Source organism: Diabrotica virgifera, chromosome 7 (assembly GCF_917563875.1).
Source record: "Diabrotica virgifera virgifera chromosome 7, PGI_DIABVI_V3a".
Classification (NCBI taxonomy): domain Eukaryota; kingdom Metazoa; phylum Arthropoda; class Insecta; order Coleoptera; family Chrysomelidae; genus Diabrotica; species Diabrotica virgifera.
The window spans coordinates 250,104,835-250,130,377 of NC_065449.1; the positions used below are offsets into that span (position 1 = coordinate 250,104,835).

The 25,543-nt window shown below is 31.9% G+C and overlaps 2 protein-coding genes across 8 annotated transcripts in view; one reads left to right on the forward strand and one right to left on the reverse strand.

The window, feature by feature from the left end:
• The window catches only part of LOC126888417 (uncharacterized), a 34,584-nt gene extending 32,524 nt beyond the window's left edge, over positions 1-2,060 (reverse strand). For all 6 annotated transcript variants that reach the window (XR_007699547.1, XR_007699543.1, XR_007699546.1 and 3 more), the window contains exon 1: positions 1,582-2,060. Coding sequence is in view for 1 of the 6 variants with exons in the window: in XM_050656668.1 (XP_050512625.1) it covers positions 1,582-1,701 (120 nt within the window). In the remaining 5 variants the exon portion in view is untranslated. The remainder of the gene's footprint in view (positions 1-1,581) is intronic.
• A 12,773-nt stretch (positions 2,061-14,833) lies between these two features.
• The window catches only part of LOC126888420 (G patch domain-containing protein 2), a 33,067-nt gene continuing 22,357 nt past the window's right edge, over positions 14,834-25,543 (forward strand). Inside the window, exons 1-3 of one of the 2 annotated variants that reach the window (XM_050656671.1) lie at positions 14,841-15,167; positions 15,217-15,420; positions 23,831-24,084. In XM_050656671.1, the coding sequence (XP_050512628.1) occupies positions 15,044-15,167; positions 15,217-15,420; positions 23,831-24,084 (582 nt within the window). In that variant the 5' untranslated portion in view covers positions 14,841-15,043. Of the gene's footprint in view, positions 15,168-15,216; positions 15,421-23,830; positions 24,085-25,543 lie in introns of both variants that reach the window. The other variant, XM_050656672.1, reaches the window with a different exon arrangement.

A 25,543-nucleotide genomic window follows, 5' to 3' on the forward strand; every position in this document is an offset into this window, starting at 1 on the left:
TTAGGCCAAAAACAATATTCGAATTCTACTTCGACTTTAAAATTCAACTTCGAAACACCCTTTGAAGTGGTCATAAAAAACCACCAAATGGGTGAAGAAGTTGAAGCACAACTGGAAGAAGGTTGAAATCTCTTGGAAACACCCCAACTATCATTCAGGCAGAAATAGATGTCATAGACATTAGTGCCCAAGAATGTCTCAATCGAGACACTCCTAGGGCAAAAGTATTTATTTTATCAGACAGTCAAGCCTCCTTAACCCCTAAACGCCCAAGGGTGGGTAAAAAATGTCCACCTATTGCGTATTCCCTTGTAACATATTTATTACGTGTTTAAACATTTTTGAAAAAATTTTTATTGTCAAAAAGACAGCCTTTTGTCAAATGTTAAATTGTTTCTACCGATATTTTTGAAAATAAAAGTAGTAGCTTGAGTTAAATATGGGTGGGCATAAAAAGTACACCCTTGGTAAAACTTGTTACTAAAGGTTTCTATATAATTTCTCGTTGGTAGGAACATAATCCATATAATTATCGACGTATAATTACATAATCGACATAATTATCTGCCAATGAGGAGGCTGAAAGGAAGAATATGGAGAAAATCGACAAATTTGAATTACTGGCTTTTACTGGTATGTTAATTTTAATGTACATTGTAATTTTGTTGTAAGGTTTGTAAATTGTTTATATCAATATTTTACAAGATGCTAACAGCTCTCAATAAGTATATTAGCTATTTTCGAGGTGGACATTTTTTACCCACCCTTGAGCGTACATGGAACCTAAAAAAGGTTGGGCGTTTAAGGATTAAAGGCTCTAAGTTATTTACTTGTGAGTCAAAGTTGGTTTGGGACTGTAAACAATCCCTCAAGAAGCTGGAGGAATGCAACAAAGTAACTTTAATGTGGGTGCCAGGTCACAAAGAAATTGCAGGCAATGAGAAAGATGACAGCCTCACAAAAGAAGGGGCTAATACCCCATTCCAAGTTCCAGAACCCTTCTGTGGACTATCAAAAAGCCACATCAGAGAAGAACTCCAGACCTGGAAACTCAATCAACTACAAGTACACTGGTCTAACACCCCCGGACAAATGAACAAACTGCCTTCTTAAAATGCGTAAAAAAGATTTAAAAATGGTTGCTGGCCTTCTCACTGGTTACTGCCCTCTGAAATATCATCTCAAAAAAATGGGCAAATCAGATAGTGAGATTGTCGTTTCTATGACAATGAAGAAGAAACGGCAGAACATATACTATGTAACTGCATAGCACTGTTCTCTATAGGTCGAAGTGCAGAGAGGCTGCATAGCCTTAACAACCTCACATAATCTAATATAATCTAAGTATGTGGTACCAGTCAAGATGCACTTGTTCAAGATGTGCACTGAACGTGTTAAGGTAGTCACAACAATTCTATACTTAAATACTATACTGGCTTGATTATGTAGGCTCTTAACAAGTCTAGTTGGCAAAAGATATTAGTAAATGAGATAATAAGTACCTAATGTCTACCTGTATACACAAAATACTACAACCATTTTATTTTAGCCTTTATATTTAGCTATTAAACAAAAACGTACCTGCGTTAAATAATCCACTACAGCCTTAAATTTTTCATCAGTTTTCCTAGCATTTAATAACGTTTTCCCATCACAATATCTTAAAATTCTTTCAATAATCTCAGTAGGTAAATAGTCCATTTTATTCCAAAATACCAGCTTGGCACTGACGGACAGACAATGAAAACAGACGCATAAATCTTAACCTTCGCAGATCAGAAATTGTGGAAACTACTACCCATATTTTTTTGTTTTTTGAGTTATTTATAAATTAAGTTGGTTTATTTCATTTTGTTTACAAAGGACAAAGAAAATTCTTAAAATACTTCATTTCGTGCTTGTACATATAAGAATATAACGATAATAATAATTTTCCAAGTAGTTTGTACTTTTGAATCCCTTTGCCTTCAAAATTGTGCAATGAAAAAATGAAAATTGAAAAATTCAACTGTTTATTAAAGGGATGACGATGACATGACAGACGTAATCAAAAATACTACAATAGGTTAAGGCTAGTTCACATTCCGACATTTAAATAAAATAAATAAATTCTGTTATGAAAATGCTGAACACTGATTGGTTGAATTCGAAACGATCTCGAAGGAGGTCACAAAATTTGGATGCTAGTTGCCAGTTTTGAATTTTTTCTCAATTTTTATGAGAACATAAAAAAAGGTATTTGTAAAAAATATTTAACAAACACAAAACTTTGTACAGTTGAGTCCGCTAATCTTTACCCGTGCGTCATCATTTAAAGCATACGAAAAAGTCGCCCAAGTAGCAATTTTTCGACGCATTGGTTGTCAGTACAAACAAATGCACTGTATATAACGTTGCCCGAGAGCATTTTAAGTTGTTTCGGCCAACGTCCCCTATCCATAGAGTTATATATTAGCATAGAGAGAGTGTCATTCAGAGCGAAGTGACGACACCATCTTTTTTATTTGGATTAGTGTTGTTTCACTCTTACGCATAGTAAAGCTGCTACAGTTGTCCTACTCTTCCGTGCCTATGTTCACACTGAATGTCATCATAGATTTTCCATACAATGTGTTAGAAAGAGATGCAGCAAACCAGTCCATGAGATCTTGTCGTCAGGAAGCGCGAAAGGTAGGCTCCCTCTATGTTAATATATACCTCTATGCCCCTATCCCGACTGACATTGCGATGTTAAAACTTTAAGTAATACCTTTAGTTACACGGGCAACTAATTTATTACCATTGTGACAACTACATATCACAGTTCAGTTTTTTCAACAATCGCAACGACTTAAAAACGTTATAATGCTAAACTAATTTACGCCCTGTCCGACTCTGAAGTTGTCTGTCACGACCCTAGGTGTTGTTCTAGGTGTGTGACACCTTTGCGGCAACTTCAGAAGGAGAAAAAGAATTTACTTTATAACCTTATTTTTTTCTTATTATTATATGTTTTATTTTGCTGGAAATTTTCGATTTATTTAACAACCTGTTCGTTTGTTTTTTTAATAGCTGGTTTCCATTCCATTGTCCACTGTTTTATCAGTAGATTTGATAACCTTAATCTTTCAATCTTTGTATCAGCTTTGCTAGACGGGGTTGCCTGCTAGACGGGGTTGCCAGGTCAGTTTTTACTCTTTCATTAGTTTTGCTTTCACAAAATCAGTAGATTCTTTTTAGGCCATGTAAATACAGTATACTTATACAGTAATCTGCATATCCGTCTTAACTGTCCAAGAGGAATTCCAAAAAATTGGAAACCTAATTATTCCAAAACAACAACTGGTAATTACCATTTTTTAGCTAAAATCTACTAAATCATAAACTAAAATATACTTAAGGATTTTTGGGATATATTTGGGATTTTTGATAATAAAAACAACAGTTAACTTAAGGGGATAGGCGCAAAATGTCGCCCGTTAAAACGTTCAATGTATTTTAAATGTTTTCATTTTTTGCGAATCCTGAGAAAACTAATAAGTATTTTGAAAAATTTAAACGCAGAAAGAAATATTACGTTATTACCGAGGACCGAAAGTCACTGAAAACTTCTATAATGTTTATTTTAATAAGTTACAGGGGTGAAAAAAAGACAAAATGTAGTGTCATTTTAATTCCAAATATCTCATTCAAAAGAAACGTTTTGGTTTTTCTAAATAATGCAGTCTTTCATTCTGCGTTTAAATTTTTCAAAAATACTTATTATAGTTTCCTCATGATTCGAAAAAAATGAATAGGTACATTTAACAACTAGAATATTTTGTCATCCACTAATTTTAACAGCTGCATGTCTGGATCAAATTCTTCAAACAATTGTTTCGCATTTAACATTAGAAACACGTGAACACAACATTTTGTGTTTTGCAAAGTTACATATGTTTAGATATTTTAGTTTTCCATCGTTAGCTTCTAATAGGCTCACCGAATGCCAGAACTCTTCAATAACACCTGAAATACTGCTTGCACTGTTACTTGAAATCTGCAAGTTTGTTACACAAGAATCTAGTTTCCAGTTTCATTTCTCTGTAATATTCATCATCTACGTCCTGAATCTTATTTTCGGTAATGACCTAATTATTCTGAATCTTATTTTCGGTCTTATTTTCGGATTGGGAAATTGTAACCAAATGTGTGAAAATTAATTTAGAAATGGGGTAAATACTATTAAAAAGCAAATTTTATTTTAGTCATAACAAAATGTTGAAATATAACAAAAATCTACTAAACAATATTACCTACTAGAATATTTTAAAAAATATCAAAAATCTACCAAAAAAGTAGAAATCTCCAAAATGTGGCAACGCTGTTAAGGAGAATGCTACACTTTTGACACTGGTCACATGACCTCTCTGTCACCCAATAAGAGGGTGCGTTCTAAAATGGTTGGGATAGTCAGCGCGGCCGGGCTTGGTTGGCGATTGGACTTCTAAGTTGTCTTATCGGTCTAGGGTTGGTAATAAGGTATTTTTTTAGTAATAAGGTAATATTGTTTAATGCACCATTTTGGTTTTACTTGAGATTTTTGGGATGCAAAGAAAATGAAAATACAGAATATAAAAAATGATACCTTTTTCTGATACCTTTAAAAGCACCATCAATACATTAAATTTATACAGAACATCTTTAACATAAATTTTAACTTTTATATTAAAATTTGATTTTTTTAAATTTGCATATTTTTTGTCAAAAATGTCGTAAAAAAGTAGCGCGTGTGTTTTTTAAAGGTGAAATATCCATATTTGACGGTAATCTGAGATGCGTTTATAAATTTTCAGATCAGGTAATTTTGTTTAAGTCCTTTATGTATTGATATAAATTTAAATACCTAATACGATGTCAAAATAGTTACCATTTTGGTTTTCGCATTCACCATACAGGTGTTAAAAATATAGGTAAAAAAACATAACTAGTCTGACTCCTTGAGCAACCATTGCACGCGCAGGTTCTTTTTATAGTCGCTTCAGTTGTCTTATGCAACGCTTACGAAACGATGTTGCTTCATAGGAGGTTGCCTAGGCAACGTCAAGACAACTCAAAAATCGTCCACCAAATTAGTGCAGAATAGGGTCGTCTTCTAGGCAATAACAACGTTGTAACAAAACGTTGCCACGCGGTAGACAACGTTGTCGCGTCGACAAATTGCTACTTGGGCGATGATAAGTCGAAAATTGAAATTTATTAAACGCAACAGCAAGTCACACTGTCATGCTGTTGCGTTTAGTAAATTTAAATTTCCGACTTATCATCGACTGATTTCGTATGCTTTAAATGATGACTCACGGGTAAAGATTCGCGGACTCAACTGTACCGGGTGTCCCAATAAGAATGGCTCTCGGCCATATCTCAGGAACGGTTAATAGTAGAGCTTTGAAATAAAAAATTTTATAACAAAAGTTGCCTCAGGAAAAGCCTGGAAATTATTTTCGTAATTGTGGGTCCACCGCTAGAGGGCGTAATTGAATATCAAAAATAAAAAAATCTAAATTTTACAAAATTTTCCCAATAAAGGGGCACTGGAAATCCGATTATTGTATTCTTCATCAAATTCTGCGCATATTTGATTTAACAAGTTTAACTCTACCTTTGCAAATAAGAGGTGGGGGTGAGTGGGAACCTTGTTATGAAAAAATGGCTTTAAGTCCAGTTCTGCTAAATCAAATTTTGAAAACTGGGTCTTGTTGAAGACAGATCTTTTTCTTCAATGTAAGCGTGATAATTTTGAACCATCCTAATAAGTAATAAGCCAGCTGGGAGGCGTTATTTAATTTTTTTCAGAAATCTAGTTTTCTTTGGAAAATATTAAATACAAGTATGCATTTTTAATCATACTTTATAAAATTAGATTAAATTAGCAATAGAATAGCGAAAACCGCATGTCGATACCTTTTGTCTATCTCAAGATATCTCGAGAAACGTGTAAATTTTATACATAACTGTTACCATCACCGGTAAACTAAGTTAATGAAAAGTAGTGTGCTGTAGAAAAAAACAAAATAACATTTTCCAGATGTCAAGGTATAAAAATATAATTAATTAAAACAACAATATAAAGAGAAACAATACTATTAAAATTAAATATAACAGAACAAAAAGAAGTACTTAGTGACGACCTAAATATTCAAATTGTTGTCCATCATACACTACTCTAGAATACATTATCCAGAGAATACTAAACGCCATTCAAAGCATATCGAGAGCAGAAATTGAGACTGCTGTTCAATCTATTCTTGAAAGAGTAAATGTTTGCAACGAAAATGATGGGCAAAAATTTGAACGTTTATGTCATCACTAAATAGTTGTTTTTATTTCTTTGTAATAGGGCTTTTCAACGCTTCTCATTTGTTTCGAGCCTCTGTCATATATGCCGTATAATCCATGTATAATATTAATATACGAGATATGAACGAGGCTCGAAACAAATGAGAAGCGTTGAAAAGACCTAATATACGTTGACAGCTGGAAAATGTTTCTTTGTTGTCTCCATAGCACACTACTTTTAATGAATTATTTCGTTTACCGGCGACAGTAACAGTTATGTTTTTAAATTTACACGTTTTGTAAGATATCTCGAGATAGAAAAAAGGTATTAACATGCGGTTTTCGCTATTCTGTTGCTAATTTTGTCTAATTTTGTAATATGGTATTACAAATGCATGTTTGTATTTAATATTTTCCAAGGAACACTAGATTTCTGAAAAAAATTAAATAACGCCTTCTAGCTGGCATATTACTCAGTAAGTTGGTTCGAAATCATAACTTTTACATTGACGAAAAAGATCTGTCTTCAACAAGACCAAGTTTGCAAAATTTGATTAAGCAGAACCGGACTCACAGCCAGTTTTTCATAACAAGGTTCCCACTCACCCCCACCTCTTATTTCCAAAGGTAGACCTAAACTTGTCAAATCAAATATGCGTAGAATTTTATGAGGAATACGACGATCGGATTTCCAGTGCCCCTTCATTAGGAAAATTTTGTAAAATTTAGATTTTTTAATTTTTGTTATTCAATTACGACCTCTAGCGGTGGTCCCACAATTATGAAAATAATTTCCAGGCTTTTCCTGAGGCTACTTTTGTTATAAAATTTTTTATTTCAAAGCTCTACTATAAACGGTTCCTGAGATATGGCCGAGAGCCATTCTTATTGGGACACCCGGTACATCATATATTACATATAAGATCAAAAATAAGTATGAGAGTTTCTTAAAAATAAGGTTCTGAAACTAAAAAAATAAAAACCTTATTTTGTAAAAGGTATGTGTATGTATTTAAAATCCCTAAAAGTGATTTGTGATTAGTGATGTAATATTTCCGGGAAGATTCGAACGCCGGAAAGTTTCCGGAAACTTTCCGGGAATATTGGAAATTTTCGGAAACTTATGGAAATATTGCATTTTTATTAAAATTATTGTAATAAATTATACAAATCATTAGTTCTTCTTCTTCTTGTTTGTCTAGCACGTCCACATCTGAACATAAGCCTCTTCAAGTCTTCCTTTCCATTGTTTTTTATTTTACGCTACTTGTAGCCAATTTTTCTCGGCAGTATGTTTCAGCTCATCTGTCCATGTCATGCCTCTGGGTCTTTTGTGTTGGTATGGTATCCAGGTTAGAATTGTTCTGTGCCATTTGTTTAGATCGCTCCTAGTTACATGTCCAGCGTATTTCCCATTTCAATTTTAATGAATTTTGTACCACATCGGTGAATTTGGTTTTCTGTCTTATCAATGTGTTTGTTTTCCTGTCCTTAATTGATATGCCTAGCATTGCTCTTTCCGTCGTGTGTTGAGTGACTCTGAGTATATCGTTGCCTATAAGTTCTAATAGTGAATATTTCACTTTTCGCAACTTTGGAAGAGATCCTTGTAACTGTTGCTCTGCAACCCCAAAAGCTTTTCAATTCCAGTATATATGATCATTGCATAACATAACAGTAATATTTATAATAAATAAAATCTAAAAACAGAAATTGAATAACTTTTGGGAATACGGAGCAACAGTTAATATGATCTCCTCAAATGTTGCGAAAAATGAGATATTCACTGTTAGAACTAGGCAACGGTATTCATTTTTTTTTTGTGATTGTACGTGTTTGTTCCGATATGTTAATATCGAAATAATGCATACATCAAAAACTTTAGATCCAAGATGTAGCTGAATTTGTATCAAATCAGTAGTTAGCCAAATAAACTCCATTGACCAAAGTTCCGCTTTTGCACAGAACGTTGTTAGTTTTGTAAAAATGATTTCTTTTTTGTCAATAAACTTGGGATGATTGGTTATTATCTTGTCTATACACCGCATAGCCAATATGCTCTTCACCAGTGAGGCTTTGTCCTGTGAAAGAAGGATAAGTTAGTTTGCAGCATAGTGCACAGCTTCACTGCCATTTTTTTCTTTTTTCTAATTTAGATAAGCATTCCTTTTCCTCAGGCTTACTGATTGGAAGTAATGGAATATTCTCGGTAAAAATATTTTCTGTATCTTAAATGCCTCGACAACCTGGGATATTTAAACATACTTCCAATAAAGTACCTAATCCATTTCGCAATAATTGGTGTTAGCACAACTGCTACTTTTTGCAAGTTTTTGCATTTGATCATCCAAACAGTTATGTTTAAAATTCCGTGAAAATTTAAAATTTTCTGCCTCTATGACCTAAGCCTTGGTAAATCACTTTTAGACGCAATAATGTTATTTATATAATTTATTAAGGATTGAACCACATCCAGTTTTTACAGGAAGTTGTAATAATAAAACTTTATTGTTGTTTTTAATTTTTTCTTTTTATTTATTATTTCACATTTGAAATATTCGCATGCATTATATTTATACTGCAATCACCATAAAGATGCACTAGAAATAAACAAGCCAAGACACATTGAATATTCGAGGAGGACTCTCAAATCATGATTTACAATTTATCCTATATTGTAAATTCCAAATCATGATTTGCAAAGTTTATACATTGTAAATCATGATTCGGGATTACTCATCGTATCATTCAACGTATCTTGGTTTGTTTATTTCTAGTGCATCTTTATTGTGATTTTAATATAGCTTTAGTCATTTTTAGTAGGTATAAAAATAATCATATATTCAATGCATTTTTAATATAGGTAATTCAAAACAATGTTCCTTTTGTACTATTAGCAGTGTTATAGTTTCGCCGCCGTGTGAATTAAATAGCTACTAATATAGCTACTTCCATGTAAATTCAAATTACCTCACTGATTCTTATGTCCAAAATTCTCTTGAAAATATTCTCAAAAGTTCTCGGAAATATTACGGAAAGTTCTCGAAAACATTCTGGAAACTTCTCGGACTCGAATTTTCAATTGAAAGTTTCCGGGAATATTCGCGGTCAGGAGAATATTTCCATTTTTTATAGGCGAATATTCTCGGAAACTTTCCAATGTTCGCGAATATTCGCTTGGAAATATTCTCGACTCACATCACTATTTGTGATACAGCCCTTTTAGGGATTTTAAATACATATACCGCATATACCTTTTATAAAATAAGGTTTTTATTTTTTGTGATTTATGGTATACAGCCAGTACCTACAGGAATTTTTCCTTGTGATGTTCTGAAACTGTTTTCTTGTGGCATGTTTAAATTTAAGTATCATCTTTAGATGGTATTGAGCCACAATTGTTGTGTATTAAAAACTAATGTTTCGATTTTTAGTACAGTAGGTACCTAGTCATTTTTAGTCAAAACGTTTGTTAGCAGGTTTTCTTCTTCCAGGAAGAAATTCTCCGACCACAACGTAAACATCAAGACAGGAATTATATCCCATCCTTATATCTATGCTAGGACCCGAATACCCAGTGGCGGCTCGTGATTTTTACCATAGGGAGGCTATACCTAACTGTAAAATATCTAGACAAATTTACACTAGCAAAAAAAATCCGCCATATAAAATCTAATGTAAGGCCCCTTTTTTTACCATTTTTTGAAGTTATACTTCTTTACCGGCGATAGAGGGTGATTTTTTTATATGTTAAAACCTATCAGCCCGGCGCATGCGCATTATAACTTTGTTCTGATTGGATGTTCAAATGACATGTCAAAAATTAGCCGATATGGCAGCTGTGGTTTGGAGGTAAAGGTAAAGGTAAACAAATGTATAATATATTAGTTTTATTGTTGTGAGGACAGAAACAAAAAAGTTTATAATATTGTAGTGACTTTTAAATAGTTTTTAAAAGCAACAGGTACGTAATAATTGTTAATGTATCATGGGTATAAACCTACCTATTTGATCTGCCAAAATACATAGTATGTAATACTTTTATTTATATAATTTGATTACCATCAAAATTTCTATCAATATTCACCTAATATATTGTTTTTTTACTCTATGTTTTGTTGTATTTTTTCAATTCTAAATCATTTCAATTCAAAATTAAAATAATTTGATCAATTTTCAAAATATCAAAATATCACAAGTTTAATCCGTTTAGTTAGTCGATCTTCGTAAATAATGACACATAGTGTCCGTGGCTAAGCGGAGAAGGCAAATGAATTCCAATACCAACCGCTCTTATCAGCGCTGGTTCGAGTCCCAATAGAAACTTTCTTTTTTGTTTTTTTTTAATACATTTTATGATTGTAAGTATATTTATTATACAGTAAGTATATTATATTGTATTTTCAGAAAATACGTATTTAGTTAAAAAAAATTTCGACAATAATGTTCAGACATCATTTGTGGCTTGTTTAATGTGTTTGTGTGTGTTTTATTCTTTTATTATTTTAATTTTTGGCACTGTTCTAATAAAAATGTTTGAGAAGTAGTAAGTATAAATTAGTTTAATATTTAAACAAAATATAAATAAAAAGTATATTAATTTTGTTTAAATCATATAATAGAAGTATAACTTCTTACGTGCGTACAAAGTACACACACATTCTTTTTTTATTTACATTTTATAATATCATCATAATTCATAATTTCATAATATCAAATCATTTTAAAAATATTTAGGTAGTCAAATTGTAAAAGTGTATTACCAAAGTTTGTGTCGTTTATTTGTTAACAATTCTATCTCTATAAGTAGATATGCATATCAAAATAAATACATACAGATTTAAACTTTTGCAGTCCATACAGATTGAAGGTTCACATTTTTTAAGATACTCAACTCAATTTTTTTAATTCTAAAAGCGGCCTACTGCGAATCCAAAAACGGTAAATTACCGATATTTTGCTTCGCATTACAGATATAGGAAAAAGTTATTTGAACATGTTGTTCCAAATATTATTCTAACTCCACATACCAAATTTCATCACAAAATTCGCACTTTTAGTTTTTTCATTATTTGTAGTCAGGATCCTAAAATTGCAGAGGAGGCTGCTGGACGATTAGCTGCCCTTGCCCAATCTCCGGGCAGCGTGTGCGTTAAACTATAATGCAGCTCTAAGGAGACCGGGTCTCCGTAAACGCTGCTGGGCTTCGTGGAGCATTAGCAAGTGAGATTTTCCGGCCAGCAGCCTCCTCTCCAATTTTAGGATCCTGACTACAAGTAATGAAAAAAATAAAAGTGCGAATGCTGTGATGAAATTTGGTATGTAGGGTTAGAACATTATTTGGAACAACTTGTTCAACTAGCTTTTTCCGATATCTCTAGCGCGAAGCAAAATAGCAAAGTAAACAAAACAGTACATGTGTAGCATGTGTAAAAAATTGATGGGGAGGCTAAGCCTCCCTTGCCACCTCTGATCAGCCGCCACTGCGAAGACCTGCTCCAATGAAACTGCTTTGCAGGAAGAGAAAACCTTTTCTCCTCTAACCTCTATCTCCCAAAAAAGGAGATATTTGGAGATATTGAGGGTGGATAACTGGAGGAGAGCCGCTATTGTGATAGGAATACTTGGAGGCAGATTCTAGGGCAGGCTAGGGCCCGACTTGGGCTGTACCTATATAGTGCCATCATAGGAGAGAGAATAAAGGTTTTGTCTAAAAATGACTACCTGTTGTCATTTTTAAACAAGGAATTCCACAGGATTGAAGACTAGAAACAACAAAACACCACAAGTATTCCAGAGACCCTCACAAAAAGTGATTCAAAGATGATAACAATACCATAGTAAAATTAAAAGAAAAATTAAAAAGAATAGAGGAAACAAGTACAATATCACAACAACATTCAAAACAACCAATAACATTCTGATATATATATATATATATATATATATATATATATATATATATATATATATATATATATATATATATATATATATATATATATATATATATATATATATATTCTGCTGAAAGCCAAACAACACAACTGTGAGAGCAAACAATTTCTACACGGGATAAACTTCAAGACCACTAAGTGTCAGTGTAAACGAGCATGACGCACATATACCTACTTCAAACCTACATCAAGGGACTTCGAGAAATCCCAGATATGCAAACATACTTGGGACTAATCATTTATCTGACTACAATGAAAAGGTGCATCAATATTCATGAAATAAAACAGACAGGAAAAAGAGAAAAGTCAAAGAAGCAGCCCTCAAATTAACACAAAAACAGTAAGAATTTGTTAACCCTAGCTTAATAACATCACCTTCAAACATTTTTTCAACCACATACATGCTGTGGCCTATAAGACCTAGGCCAAACATGTCAAGTTTTGAAAAGACATACATAAATCTAGGGAGTATTTACATCGTTGAATCTAGGATTCATCGTCGAATTTAATAACAAATCAAGGCTATACAATACAATCATCCCAGAATTTTTAGAATATTGTCTTCACCCAATTTTGAAAAATTGTGAAAACTTATATGTGAATTATATCCACGTCTGTCTGTCCGTCTGTCTGTCTGTCTGTAATCACAACTCCTCCGTCAATATACCAGCTAGAATGACAAATGAGGTGTCAAATGAAAGCTTATAATCCAAGGATGGTACTAAAGGTGAAATATTTGACCTAGGATATCTGTCCGTCTGTCTGTCCGACCGCGAATATAACTTCTCCGTCATTATACTAGGTAGAATGACAAATGAGGTGTCAAATGAAAGCTTATAATCCAAGGATGGTACTAAAGGTGATATATTTCATCTAGGCTGTCTGTCCGACCGCGAATATAACTTCTCCGTCATTATACCAGGTAGAATGACAAATGAGGTGTCAAATGAAAACTTATAATCCAAGGATGGTACTAAAGGTGAGATATTTGAACTAGGCTGTCTGTACGTCGGTCCGTACGACCGTGAATATATCTCCTCCGTCATTGTACCAGGTAGAATGACAAATGAGGTGTCAAAAACGAAAGCTTATAATCCAAGGATGGTACTAAAGGTGATAAATTTGATCTAGGCTGTCTGTCCGTCGGTCTGTCCGACCGCGAACATAACTTCTCCGTCATTATACTAGGTAGAATGACAAATGAGGTGTCAAATGAACAACTGTGTCAAATGTTTGTAAAATGAGGTGTCAATTGTCCTCAACTTATAATCCAAGAATGGTACTAAAGGTGAGATATTTGAACTGTGCTGTCTGTACGTCGGTCCGTCCGACCGCGAATATAACTCCTCCGTCATTATACCAAGTAGAATGACAAAATGTGTCAAATAAAAGCATATAATCCAAGGATGGTACTAAAGGTGAGATATTTGACCTAGGCTGTCTGTCCGTCCGACCGCGAATACAACTATCCTCCGTCATTATACCAGGTATAATGACAAATGAGGTGTCAAATGAAAGCTTATAATGCAAGGATGGTACTAAATGTGAGAAATTTGACCTAGGCTATCTGTCCGTAAGACTGCTAATATAACTCTGCCTCCGTCACTATACCAGGTAGAATAACAATAATTGAGGTGTCGAATGAAAGCTTATAATTCAAGGATGGTACTAAATTTGCGAAATTTGACCTTGGACTTCCGGTTTTAGAAATGTAACCAGAAGTACTTTTTTAAAGTCACCGGAATAGTACACGTGATATATTACTCGACGCTACTTCGCAAGAAGAGAACAAATATATACTTCCGGTTTCATGACTGTCTGTTCATCTGTCTTTCCGTCCACGAATACAACTCCTACATTATTAATACAGTGTCAAACGAAAGCTTATAACCCAAGGATGGTATTAAAGATGACAAATTTGACATCGGACTTCCGGTTTTAGAGTTGCAACCGTATGAACTGTATCTTGAGTCACGGAAATAGTATACGCGATATATCATTCGACGTGCTTTAGCAAGATGAGAAAAATTTTGGTTTTGGTTTTTATATGTCATTACCGCTTAAAAAGTTCTAACCAGAAGTGCTGTTATAGCCGCAGAAATAGTATGTATGTACATGTAACACATCAATCGAAGCGTATTGAAAAGTTGAGTTTTAATCTTTAGTTACTTTTTTGAAGTCATTTCTGTTTAAACAATGATGATCCAAAGTTTAGTGAAAATGACTCAAAATTAGTAAAATCGTATATCGATCGACGCAAAGTTATACACGAAGCGTTCAAATATCGACTTCCAGTTCTACTTTCGATTACTTTGGGTGAAAACCTAGGACTTCGACCTAGGAAAACGAAACGTCAAATGTTAGGTAATTAAAAATGTACATATATTCATTACACTTATAGTTGTGGCTCAACCGCAAATAAACTTTTTTTCTTCAAAATGATAAGTCTTTTCCTTTTCCTGTTCAAAATATTTTCATTCCTGTAAATACTGACAATTTATTTGATGATCTGGCAACGTTGGACAAATTTGTGACAACTTGTAAAACTTGTTGACATTTCCATATTTGGTTGACATGACACTTATGACAGGTTTATATACAACGACCATACAACGACCTTTTGACAGATAATAGTTAAGAAACTGTATTATTATTTGTCTTTGACGTGAATTTGATAAATACATAATAGTAAATAGTGTTTTTTAGATTGTGTTGAATATTAAACTGTTTATTTTTTAACATAATGTGCTTTCTATTGATATAAAGACTGTGTTAAATCTCAATAAAAAATGGATCATTTAGCTCAAGATTTGTCAATTGCTCTAGAAGAAACAGAAAGTTGTGGATCCCTTAACATTATTAATGTTGGGAAATGGGGCATGAGACGAAGGACCAGATCTGCAGGAAATCTACGTAAGTCTTTAAACATTCCTTTACCTTGTAGTTCATCCTTGAATTTCAGATTTGTACACAAATAAAGCTGGTGAGAATCGTTCTGATGATAGTTCCAGCAGTAATTCAGAGATTAGAAGCGAAAAACATCGTAGTAAGTTGGTCAGTTTCCACCAGTCTGACTCTGACGATATGACGTTTAGCATGACGGTAGATAAAACATTTAATCAGAGAACTTTACGAATGAGACACCCAATGTACAACTTTCTAAAAGGTAATACTAATATGACTTTTTATGCCTTCTTTTTTAGAAGTCTATTGTCTATAGGTATTATTTATTGAATCAAGTACATAGAACTTTGATCATAGAAATTGACTCATTTTTCATTTAGTCTCTGGGTTAAATAGAAATCTATTTAAAATTATAATACACTCGGGTGCAAAAAAATTGATCCACTTAAAAATTTGGTCATTTTTGATGATCGAATTTCCTAAACATGTTGTCCAATTTAAGTGATTTTTTTACCATGTTATAGCCTTATTCATTAACAATATTGCTGTAATAATATTGTTGTTAGATAGGTAAACTGTCATTGTATACTAGGTGTACGAATCAAACTGTGTTTTTTCTCAAAGTTCGCATCACACTGTGGACTATTCTAGCATTTATAAAATACTGAAATTAAAACCCAACTATAGCTTCAGGTCTTCTTAACATTCTGTTTTTAGATTCATTCCCTTATGTTGGATAATAAAAAAGTTAGGTCCTTTAACTACTGGCCATGTTCGTCATCAATACAGGGTGTTTCTAGATAAGTGCGACAAACTTTAAGGGGTAATTTTACATGAAAAAATAAGGACAGTTTGCTTTATAATCATATGTCCGCAAACGCTTCGTTTCTGAGATACGGGATGTTCAATTTTTGAAGATATTCTTCTTTAGCGGCGAATCTATTGAGGGTAAAATTTGATTTACCACGCGCATGCGCACACCGACAGTATGGTATTAGTGGTTATACGGGCTCTGATTGGGTGTTGAAATTTTGAAATGATCTGTCAATAATTGTTCAATATGGAGATTATGGTAAACAAAAATATTGTATAATATTAGTTTTTATTGATGTGTGGACAGAAATAAAATAAAATTTATAATTATAGTGAGTTTTTAAATAGTTTTGAAAAGCCGCAGGTACGTAATTTTAAATGTTTCAGTTGGAAATACCTAATAGTTTCAATACCTATCTATTAGGAAAATGTAAACAAAATAATGTAGTTACCTATTAGTAGGCAATGCTTTAATTTACATAATCTGACTACGAACAAACTTTCTAAAAATCTTTATCTCATATATTGTTTTCTTACACTATACTTTGTTGTATTTTATTTCGACAAAAATCAAACTAATGATTTTATTATATTCATATAAATTTATGGTGTAAACGTTTAGTTTGTGTATATTCCCATATGACGTACATGCGTATGTGGTCTAGTTTGAAATGCCGCGTCATGCCGTCAGCTTTCGTACAGCGCGGTAGAAGTGAAGTGAGTTCGAGCCCCAAGCAAGTTATTATTTTTTTATTTTTTTTTATAGATTTTATGATTGTAAGTAATATATTATTATATAATTTTTGAAGATATTCTTCTTTTTTGAAAGTGGTAGATAAGAAAGTTAATTTGATTTTTAAATAAAATAAGTACAAATAACCTTTTAAGTATATTTACTTCGTTTAAATTACCTATAATAGAAGAATATCTTCTTTTGTGCGTACAAAGTACACACACATTCTTTTTTTTTACAAACTGACGATTTATTTATTGCTTTAAAACCAGTTGAGATATGCAAATCAAATTTGGTGGGTTTTAAGACAAAGTTATTGCACATTTTTTGACATACAATTAAGAATTTAATATTCACCATTGGCGTGCATACGGGTAATATGATCGGTCATAATACCCGTTTGCACACCAATGGTGAATATTAAATTCTTAATTGTATGTCAAAAAATGTGCAATAACTACGTCTTAACACCCACCAAATTTGATTTGCATATCTCAACTGGTTTTAAAGCAATAAATAAATCGTCACTTTGTAAAAAAAATGAACATCCCATAACTCAGAAACGAAGCGTTTGCAGACATATGATTATAAAGCAAACTGTCCTTATTTTCTCATGTAAAATTACCCCGTAAAGTTTGTTGCACTTATTTAAAAACAACCTGTACTGATGACGAACATGGCCAGTTGTTAAAGGACCTAATTTTTTTTATTATCCAACGTAAGACAATGAATCTAAAAACGGAATGTTAAGAAGACCTTAGGCTATAGTTGGGTTTTAATTTCAGTATTTTATAAATGCTAGAATAGTCCACAGGGTGATGTGAACTTTGAGAAAAAACACAGTTTGATTCGTACACCCAGTATACATGACAGTCTACCTGTCTAACAACAATATGATTACAGCAATATTGTTAATGAATAAGGCTATAACATGGTAAAAAAATCACTTAAATCATACAACGGGTTTAGGAAATTCGTGACATCAAATTGACCAAATTTTTAAGTTGATCAATTTTTTTGCACGTGAGTGTATTTGAAAATATATAACAAGTAATCTCTTCCTCAGTCCTTAATCTCTTATGCTGGGGCTACAGTGGCCCCAGCATTATAGGGATGTGGTGATACCATCAAAGTTTTATCATTTCTTTCTATTGTTCTCTGTTCTACGCTCTGTTCAGCCTCTTGAATTTCTAGTGTGATCACTGTTTTGTTAATGATCCACCTAACGGCTTATAGATGTTTCACCTGCTCTTTTTCGTTCAGCTTTACCCTCTGTTTTAAAATGACCTTTTTCTCTCAAATGGGATAAACAAGTAGAGTTGTTTAAAAACTACTTGACTGATCAGGCCCATATTTTTCATATACAGATGAGTGTGTTAATAACCAGCAAAATAAAACAAAAGATGAAAAACATATTAAGTTGTGAGATAAAAAGAAATGAAACTGGTAGAGTTGGGAAATTTAGCTATAAAAACATAAATTTACATTCTATTTATTGTTTCCCACCTTTAGACGTATCAGAGGAGTATGTCACCTAAAACTGCCACTATCATATTGGCAGTTGCCAAACTCGTCCGATATATTTGAAGGTGGGAAATAATAAATAGAAAGTAAATTTATAAGTTTTTATCGCTAAACTTCCCACCTCTACTAGTTTCATTTCTTTTTATCTCACAACTTAATATGTTTTCCATCTTTTGCGTTATGTTGCCGGTTATTAGCACTTTCATCACTGTATAGTAACTAAATAAGAACTCACATTGTAAAATGAGTTTTAAATATTTTTATTGTTTATTTTAATAATAGTAAACAATTGAAAAATGCTTCTTTTTTTGTGTGAATTTGATGGCCTTGGCCGAGCCAATTAGCTAGACATTTTATTTTAAAAACAAACAATTCTTTTTTCAATCAGAGGAATGTTTTCTATATTTCTAACTCTAAATATATGTACATAACAAACTAACATACTAGTATCTAAAAAAATACATTGTTTTAGATGTAAATATTTTTTGTATATGGATGGCGTTATGCATAACTCGACCAAGCGCCATTTCTTTAAAATCGAGATTGCAACGAATTCGGGTGGCAAATAGCTAAGACTATCTTGGAAAAAATCCCTGTTATTGTCACGTTAACAGTCGCTAATAAAAACAAATTTAAACCAAGCGACATTCTGTCTATGAAGGATTTTTTGTTTTGCGTAACAAGACTATATGCTTAACTGCCATTCTTAGTTTTGCAAGAGTAGACTAAGCGCCATTATTATTGGTCTTTGGTCTAGTTATGCTAAATGAAGCTGTTTGGTAAGAAGTGAAAAATCCAATGAGTGTTTCTTTATATAAACACATTTTTTGGACAAAATTCAATCTTCGCAGGAAAAAAACTTAAGAAAGATACTTGTAATGTGTGTGATCATTTAGAAAGTAAAATAAAACATTGTGTGGATAATGATAAACTACTGATTTTGAGAAAAGAAAAAGATTTGCAGTTGGAATCAGTAGAAAAAGCATAAAATAAAACAAAATAAGATATGCTTGCAGCCAATTTATACCATTGGATGCAAAACCAGTATATAGATCTAGTAGTATATTGTTGAGTAAAAAATAATGTTGAAGAAGCCATTGGAGGATTTAGTGGTAAACTTGATTTTTCAATAGATAACCATAAAGAGAAATCTAACACACTGGACATTTTTCTTAGTATTTTTTGTGATGATTCTTTCCAATGTGTAGATTAAAAATGATTTTTTTTATTTAAACTGGTTTTCTTTAGTTTCTCTCTGTTTAAAATTTCTGTCTGCTTCAATTTTTTTATTGATATAATTTTAACTTCATTAGAATTAACGCTACTGAATGGTATCGTCATTCAATGATTTTTGAATTATGTTGCCGCAATATATGTTTAACATAAGAAATTAAAAAAATACTAGTTTAATATTAGTGATTACAATAGGCCTATCGCAGTTTTTTGTTTTGCATTAATAGACCAAACGACATAAATGGTAGTTGGTCTAGTAATGTATAACAACTAAACTTCCCAACATATATTTAAAGCGTAAGTAGACCAAGTGCCATTTTATTGTTTTTCTAAAATATGGTAGGTGCGATTATATTGAAATTTTGCAATCAAAAAGAGTTGTAGGTGATCATTCTTTTGTTACAATTTCATGAAAATTTATTAATAAATGTATTTTTAAGAAACGGAAAACTTTGAAGCCATTTATCTCAAAACTATGATTTGGCTCTTGGTCGAGTTATGCATAACGCCGTCCATATATTCAGGGTGGTTCATCTTATTCGCTTCGGTGTCTGTACGGAAAACCACTTGATATTTTAAAAAAAGAATGTGTTTGTACTTTGTACGCACGTAAGAAGATATTCTTCTATTATATAATAGGTAATTTAAACGAAGTAAATATACTTAAAAGGTTATTTGTACTTATTTTATTTAAAAATCAAACTAACTTTCTTATCTACCACTTTCAAAAAAGAAGAATATCTTCAAAAATTATATAATAATATACTTACAATCAAAAAATCTGTAAAAAAAATAAAAAAATAATAACTTGCTTGGGGCTCGAACCCACTTCACGTCTACCGCGTCGTACGAAAGTTGACGGCATTTCAAACTGCACCACATTCACGTGTACGTCATGTGGGAATCTACACAAACTAAACGTTTACACCATAAATTTATATGAATTTAATAAAATTATTAGTTTGATTTTTGTCGAAATAAAATACAACAAAATATAGAGTAAGAAAACGATATATGAGATGAAGATTTGTAGAAAGTTTGTTCGTAATCAGATTATGTAAATTACAGCATTGCCTACTAAAAGGTAACTACATTATTTTGTTTACTTTTTCCAAATAGATAGGTATTGAAACTATTAGGTTTTTCCAACTGAAACATTTAGAATTACGTACCTGCGGCTTTTCAAAACTATTTAAAAAGTCACTATAATTATAAATTTGATTTTATTTCTGTCCACACATCAATAAAAACTAATATTATTGGGACCGTGCAAGTTCGGCAAAGCGACCCCTATTTCTACGCTCTGTACTTTTATTCGCACTTTTAATTATATTGGCAAATTATATTAGTCCTGGTTACTGGATAATTGTCAAGGCCATAGTCCAAAAAAATAATAAGAAGAAAAATAAGATGCAGGTTATATTATGCAAACGTGTAAATAAAATTAGTTATTAAAATGCAGTACTGCAAGCAAAATACAATTAATTAAATTTACCTTTATATAATAATTGCATATCATATCGATATTGTGGAGCAATATATAATTTTTCTTCTTCAATGACAGAAGGTATGAAATATACGTCAATTTGACAATTTCAATTGACAATATGAATTATTTAAGATAGTTGCAATATTTCTCCGCGACTCGCGCACGGTCATTCCTCGTTTCCCTTCCAAGTACTTGCACACCATGGATACAATATTTTTGTTTACCGATAACCTCCATATTGAACAATTATTGACAGATCATTGCAAAATTTCAACACCCAATCAGAGCCCGTATAACAACTAATACCATACTGTCTGTGTGCGCATGCGCGGGGATCAATCAAATTTTACCCTCAATCGATTAGCCGCTAAAGAAGAATATCTTCAAAAAAATTCTTCACATAAATATACAGGGCCATTAATACTACAATCTAAAAATAATGTGAATTATACTAGGGTGCTCCAAAAAAGAGTGGTATATCGAAGTTATATTTTTTCTTAAAAGTTGAACTTAAAAAATAAGCTATACTTTCATAAGGGCTCCCTATACCTAAATACAGGATGTTTTGATTTATTTCGATTTTTATAAAAATGTAAAGTTTTAGAAAAAAATAAATATCTACGAATCTAAGAATTAGTAACAAATTCTTTCTTGGATCTTAATAATAGACTATATAGCATACTTAAACAGATGCTTATTGTAACAAAGTTTCTTACAGGGTGGTCAAAATATGAGATTGTGCCATTAACAAATTTAAACTGTAATAACTTACTTATTTTAAACGGAACACCCTGTATCTTACTAGTCTATCGCGTAGAAAATTTACTTAGCTTTCAATTTGTATTAGAGTTTCCTATACCTATCTTTTTACAGGGTGGTCAAAATATTAGATTGTTCTATTAACAAATTCAAGCTGTAATAACTTACTTATTTTAAATGGAACACCCTGTATCTTACTAGTCTATCGCGTAAAAAATTTAATTAGCTTTCAATTTTTATTAGAGTTTCCTATACCTATCTCCCTTCATTTTTTAAATATTTAAAGATTTCCTAATTTGTAAGCTTTAAAAATTAGAATTAAGTACCCATGTCGTGGTTATGTACAACACATCACCAACACCGGCAATATACTTGGACAAGATACTGTCATTAATACAATTTTCATTTGTTATCATGTAATCACACAGAGTGTTGTATTATTTTAGTTGATTTTGGCCTACATGTGACATTGAATAGTGTTTATATTAAACTGCATACCCTATATTAGATGCCGTATTCTGGAAGATATTTAAATTATTATATTTCATTTCGTATAAGTATTTTCCATAATATCTTAAACCGACGGTTATTAAGTAAATTTAAGAACACCACTTTTTGTTTGAATCTTTGAATCGCAATTACAAACAATTAAATGCAATGGCTACTATGACGAAAACGAGCCTATTGTACAAAAATATGTAAAAATGGGTATTTACAGAATAACATGGGAATTTATATTTACAGAATAACATGTGTATTGAGAATGTTTACATGGAATTGAAGAGATTTTAAATATCTTCCATTACAAAGAATAGAATATCTAGTATGTCATTTAAAATAAGAACACTCTGTGTGATTAAATGATAAAAATGTGAATTTTATTTATGAAAGTATCTTGACTAAGATATTTAAGTATATTGCCGGTGTTGGTGATGTGTTGTACATAACCACGCCATAGGTACTTAATTCTAATTTTTAAAGCTTACAAATTAGAAAACCTTTAAATATTTAAAAAATGAAGGGAGATAGGTATAGGAAATCCTAATAAGAATTGAAAGCTAATTAAATTTTCTACACGATAGACTAGTAAGATACAGGGTGTTTCATTTAAAATAAGTAAGTTATTACAGCTTGAATTTGTTAATCCAACAATCTAAAATTTTGACCACCCTGTAAAAAGATTAGTATAGGAAACCCTAACACAAATTGAAAGCTAAGTTAATTTTCTACGCAATGGACTAGTAAGATACAGAGTTCCATTTAAAATAAGTAAGTTATTACAGCCTGAATTTGTTAATAGAACAATCTCATATTTTGACCAACCTTTAAGAAATTTTGTTGCAATAAGCATCTGTTTAAATATAATAAATAGTCTATTATTAAGATCCAAGAAAGAATTTGTAACTGATTCTTAGATTCGTAGATATTTATTTTTTTCTAAAACCTTCCATTTTTATAAAAATCGAAATAAATCAAAACACCCTGTATTTAGGTATAGGGAACCCTTATGAAAGTATAGCTTATTTTTTAAGGTCAATTCAATAATGTCATCAGATATAGGGCATTCCATAAGAAAAAATATAACTTTGATATACCACTCTTTTTTGGAGCACCCTGTATAATTCACATTATTTTTAGATTGTAGTATTAAAGACCCTGTATATTTCTGTGAAATTTTTTTTAATATCAAGTGGTTTTCCGTACAGAGACCGAGGCGAATAAGATGAACCACCCTGTTTATTTTTTTTGTATATTTTTTTTATTATATTTTTAATTTGTCTTTTTTTTTATTTTTTTTTTCTCTTTTTTTGGTCTTTTTTTCTTTTTTTGGCTTTAATTTTCAATTTTTATTTATAAAAATTTTTTAATGTAGAAAACCTTATTTTAAAGAGTATTTTAAAAAAAATTTTTTCAAAAAAGGTTTTTTTACAATGTTGAAATGAATGAAAAAACTTGCTTTTTGCTTAAATGTTAATAAAAAAACATGACGCAGTAAAAATTTCGATACTTAGGAGATGGTACCACTTCTTTTATTGACTTCCTTCAGATATTCCAGTTGAAAATGGTGTGAAGTAATTTTTTGATAGTATAATATGTTAATAGCGCATTTTGGTCTTCTAGGTGTAAGCCATTGTCTAGAAAGTGACTCTGTTAATGAACATTCTCCAGCAAGACCCAATATAAGAAGGAAACGAAAGTTTAAGAGGATGAGCATAGACGAAGCGCCTATGCCACCATGCGGAAAGAGAAAGAGACCACAAAGATTGGAAATTGTTGACAATGGAAAATCTCTTAGACACAGTACAAAAATTAAACCACTTCACCAGAGCTTAGTTGACAAGATAGAAAAGTTCTGTTACCAACCCAACCTTCTGGTAAGTCTTTTATTTATAACTGATCTATATAACTATAGAGGTATACAGGATGATTGATTAGTAGGGTAAAGCTCAATAGCTCCGTTACAGTAATAGATAGCAATAAAAGTTAATAACCAAAATTTTAGCCACCTTTGAGCTTCACATTACAAAATTAGTTAGATTGTTACAGGGTGTTCGATAACACAGTGGCAGACCTAACTTATGTTTTTTTAAATGGAACACCCTATATTTTATTTTATATTCGAAATCCTGTTAACTTCTCCATCACAAAAATATAAAGGTGTGTAATGTTATACAGGGTATTTACAAAGTTGTGTGTGTGTGTGTGAGAGAGATCCTGGCATCAGACAAAATCTATTTGCCACAAAACATGTAAATTCTTAATTACATTAAATGATTTCATATTGTCTATTTCTAAATTATACCGCTATTTTTGAATTTCTGATAAAATTAATGATGGAATCTAGTACCGCTTTATCTGGGGAAGAAAGGAGAGCTGTAATATTTAGTGGCAATGGACACTCGTGATGAATTAGTTCTTGATACAGAATTGAAGAAGATTGAGAGTTCAGAGAACATTCTAGAAATATATGATTTAGATCACCAATGGATACATTGTCACAACTACAGACAGGAGAGTTAAGTATTCCAATTTTATATAAGTGAGATGGAAAGCGAGCATGATTCAATTTTAAACGAGTCAATACTGACATTTGTGCTCTATTATAATTAAAGGTGAAATGAGGAATGTCTTTTGGAAGTGTAGGGTGAATTCTGAAATAAGGGTTTGTAGATTTATTTGCAATTCTTTTGTAATCAGTTTCCCATTTCCTTCTGATATTAGGTTGGAGAGCATTATTCAAATCTTTTAAATTAAATACTTTGTCCATATGGTGGCAACTGTGACTACTTTTTGCGGCTGTATCCGCAATTTCATTACCTTCGACTCCGCAATGTCCTTTCGTCCAAATAAACGAAACAGTTACATTATTTTGTTTAAGATCCATAATTAATTTTTTAATGTTCAAAATTAAGGCATTTCGGAATTGGTTTATTGGGTGACCGCTAATAGCTTGTAATGCTGATTTTGAGTCTGAAATTATTGCCACATTCGTGCATGTTTGAGTTGCACACCATTTTAGTGCCTTTTCAATAGCAAAGGACTCGGCGGTAAAAATGGAACAATAATTTGAGATTCTGTACTTTTCAATATGATTTATGTTTGAAACAAAAAATGCCGAACCTGTGTTTAGCTTCGTTTTTGACCCATCTGTATATATTTTAGTTAAGTTCGACCCGAGACCATTTACAATGGATTTTATCATGGCTTGGTTTAAGATATTACAATCTGAATACCGAGGGAATATGGTGATAGGTTTGTCAATTATAGAATCGAAACTGTGTGCATACAATGGTATTTTATTAAGTTTAACAATATCATTTTGAAATAAGTTTG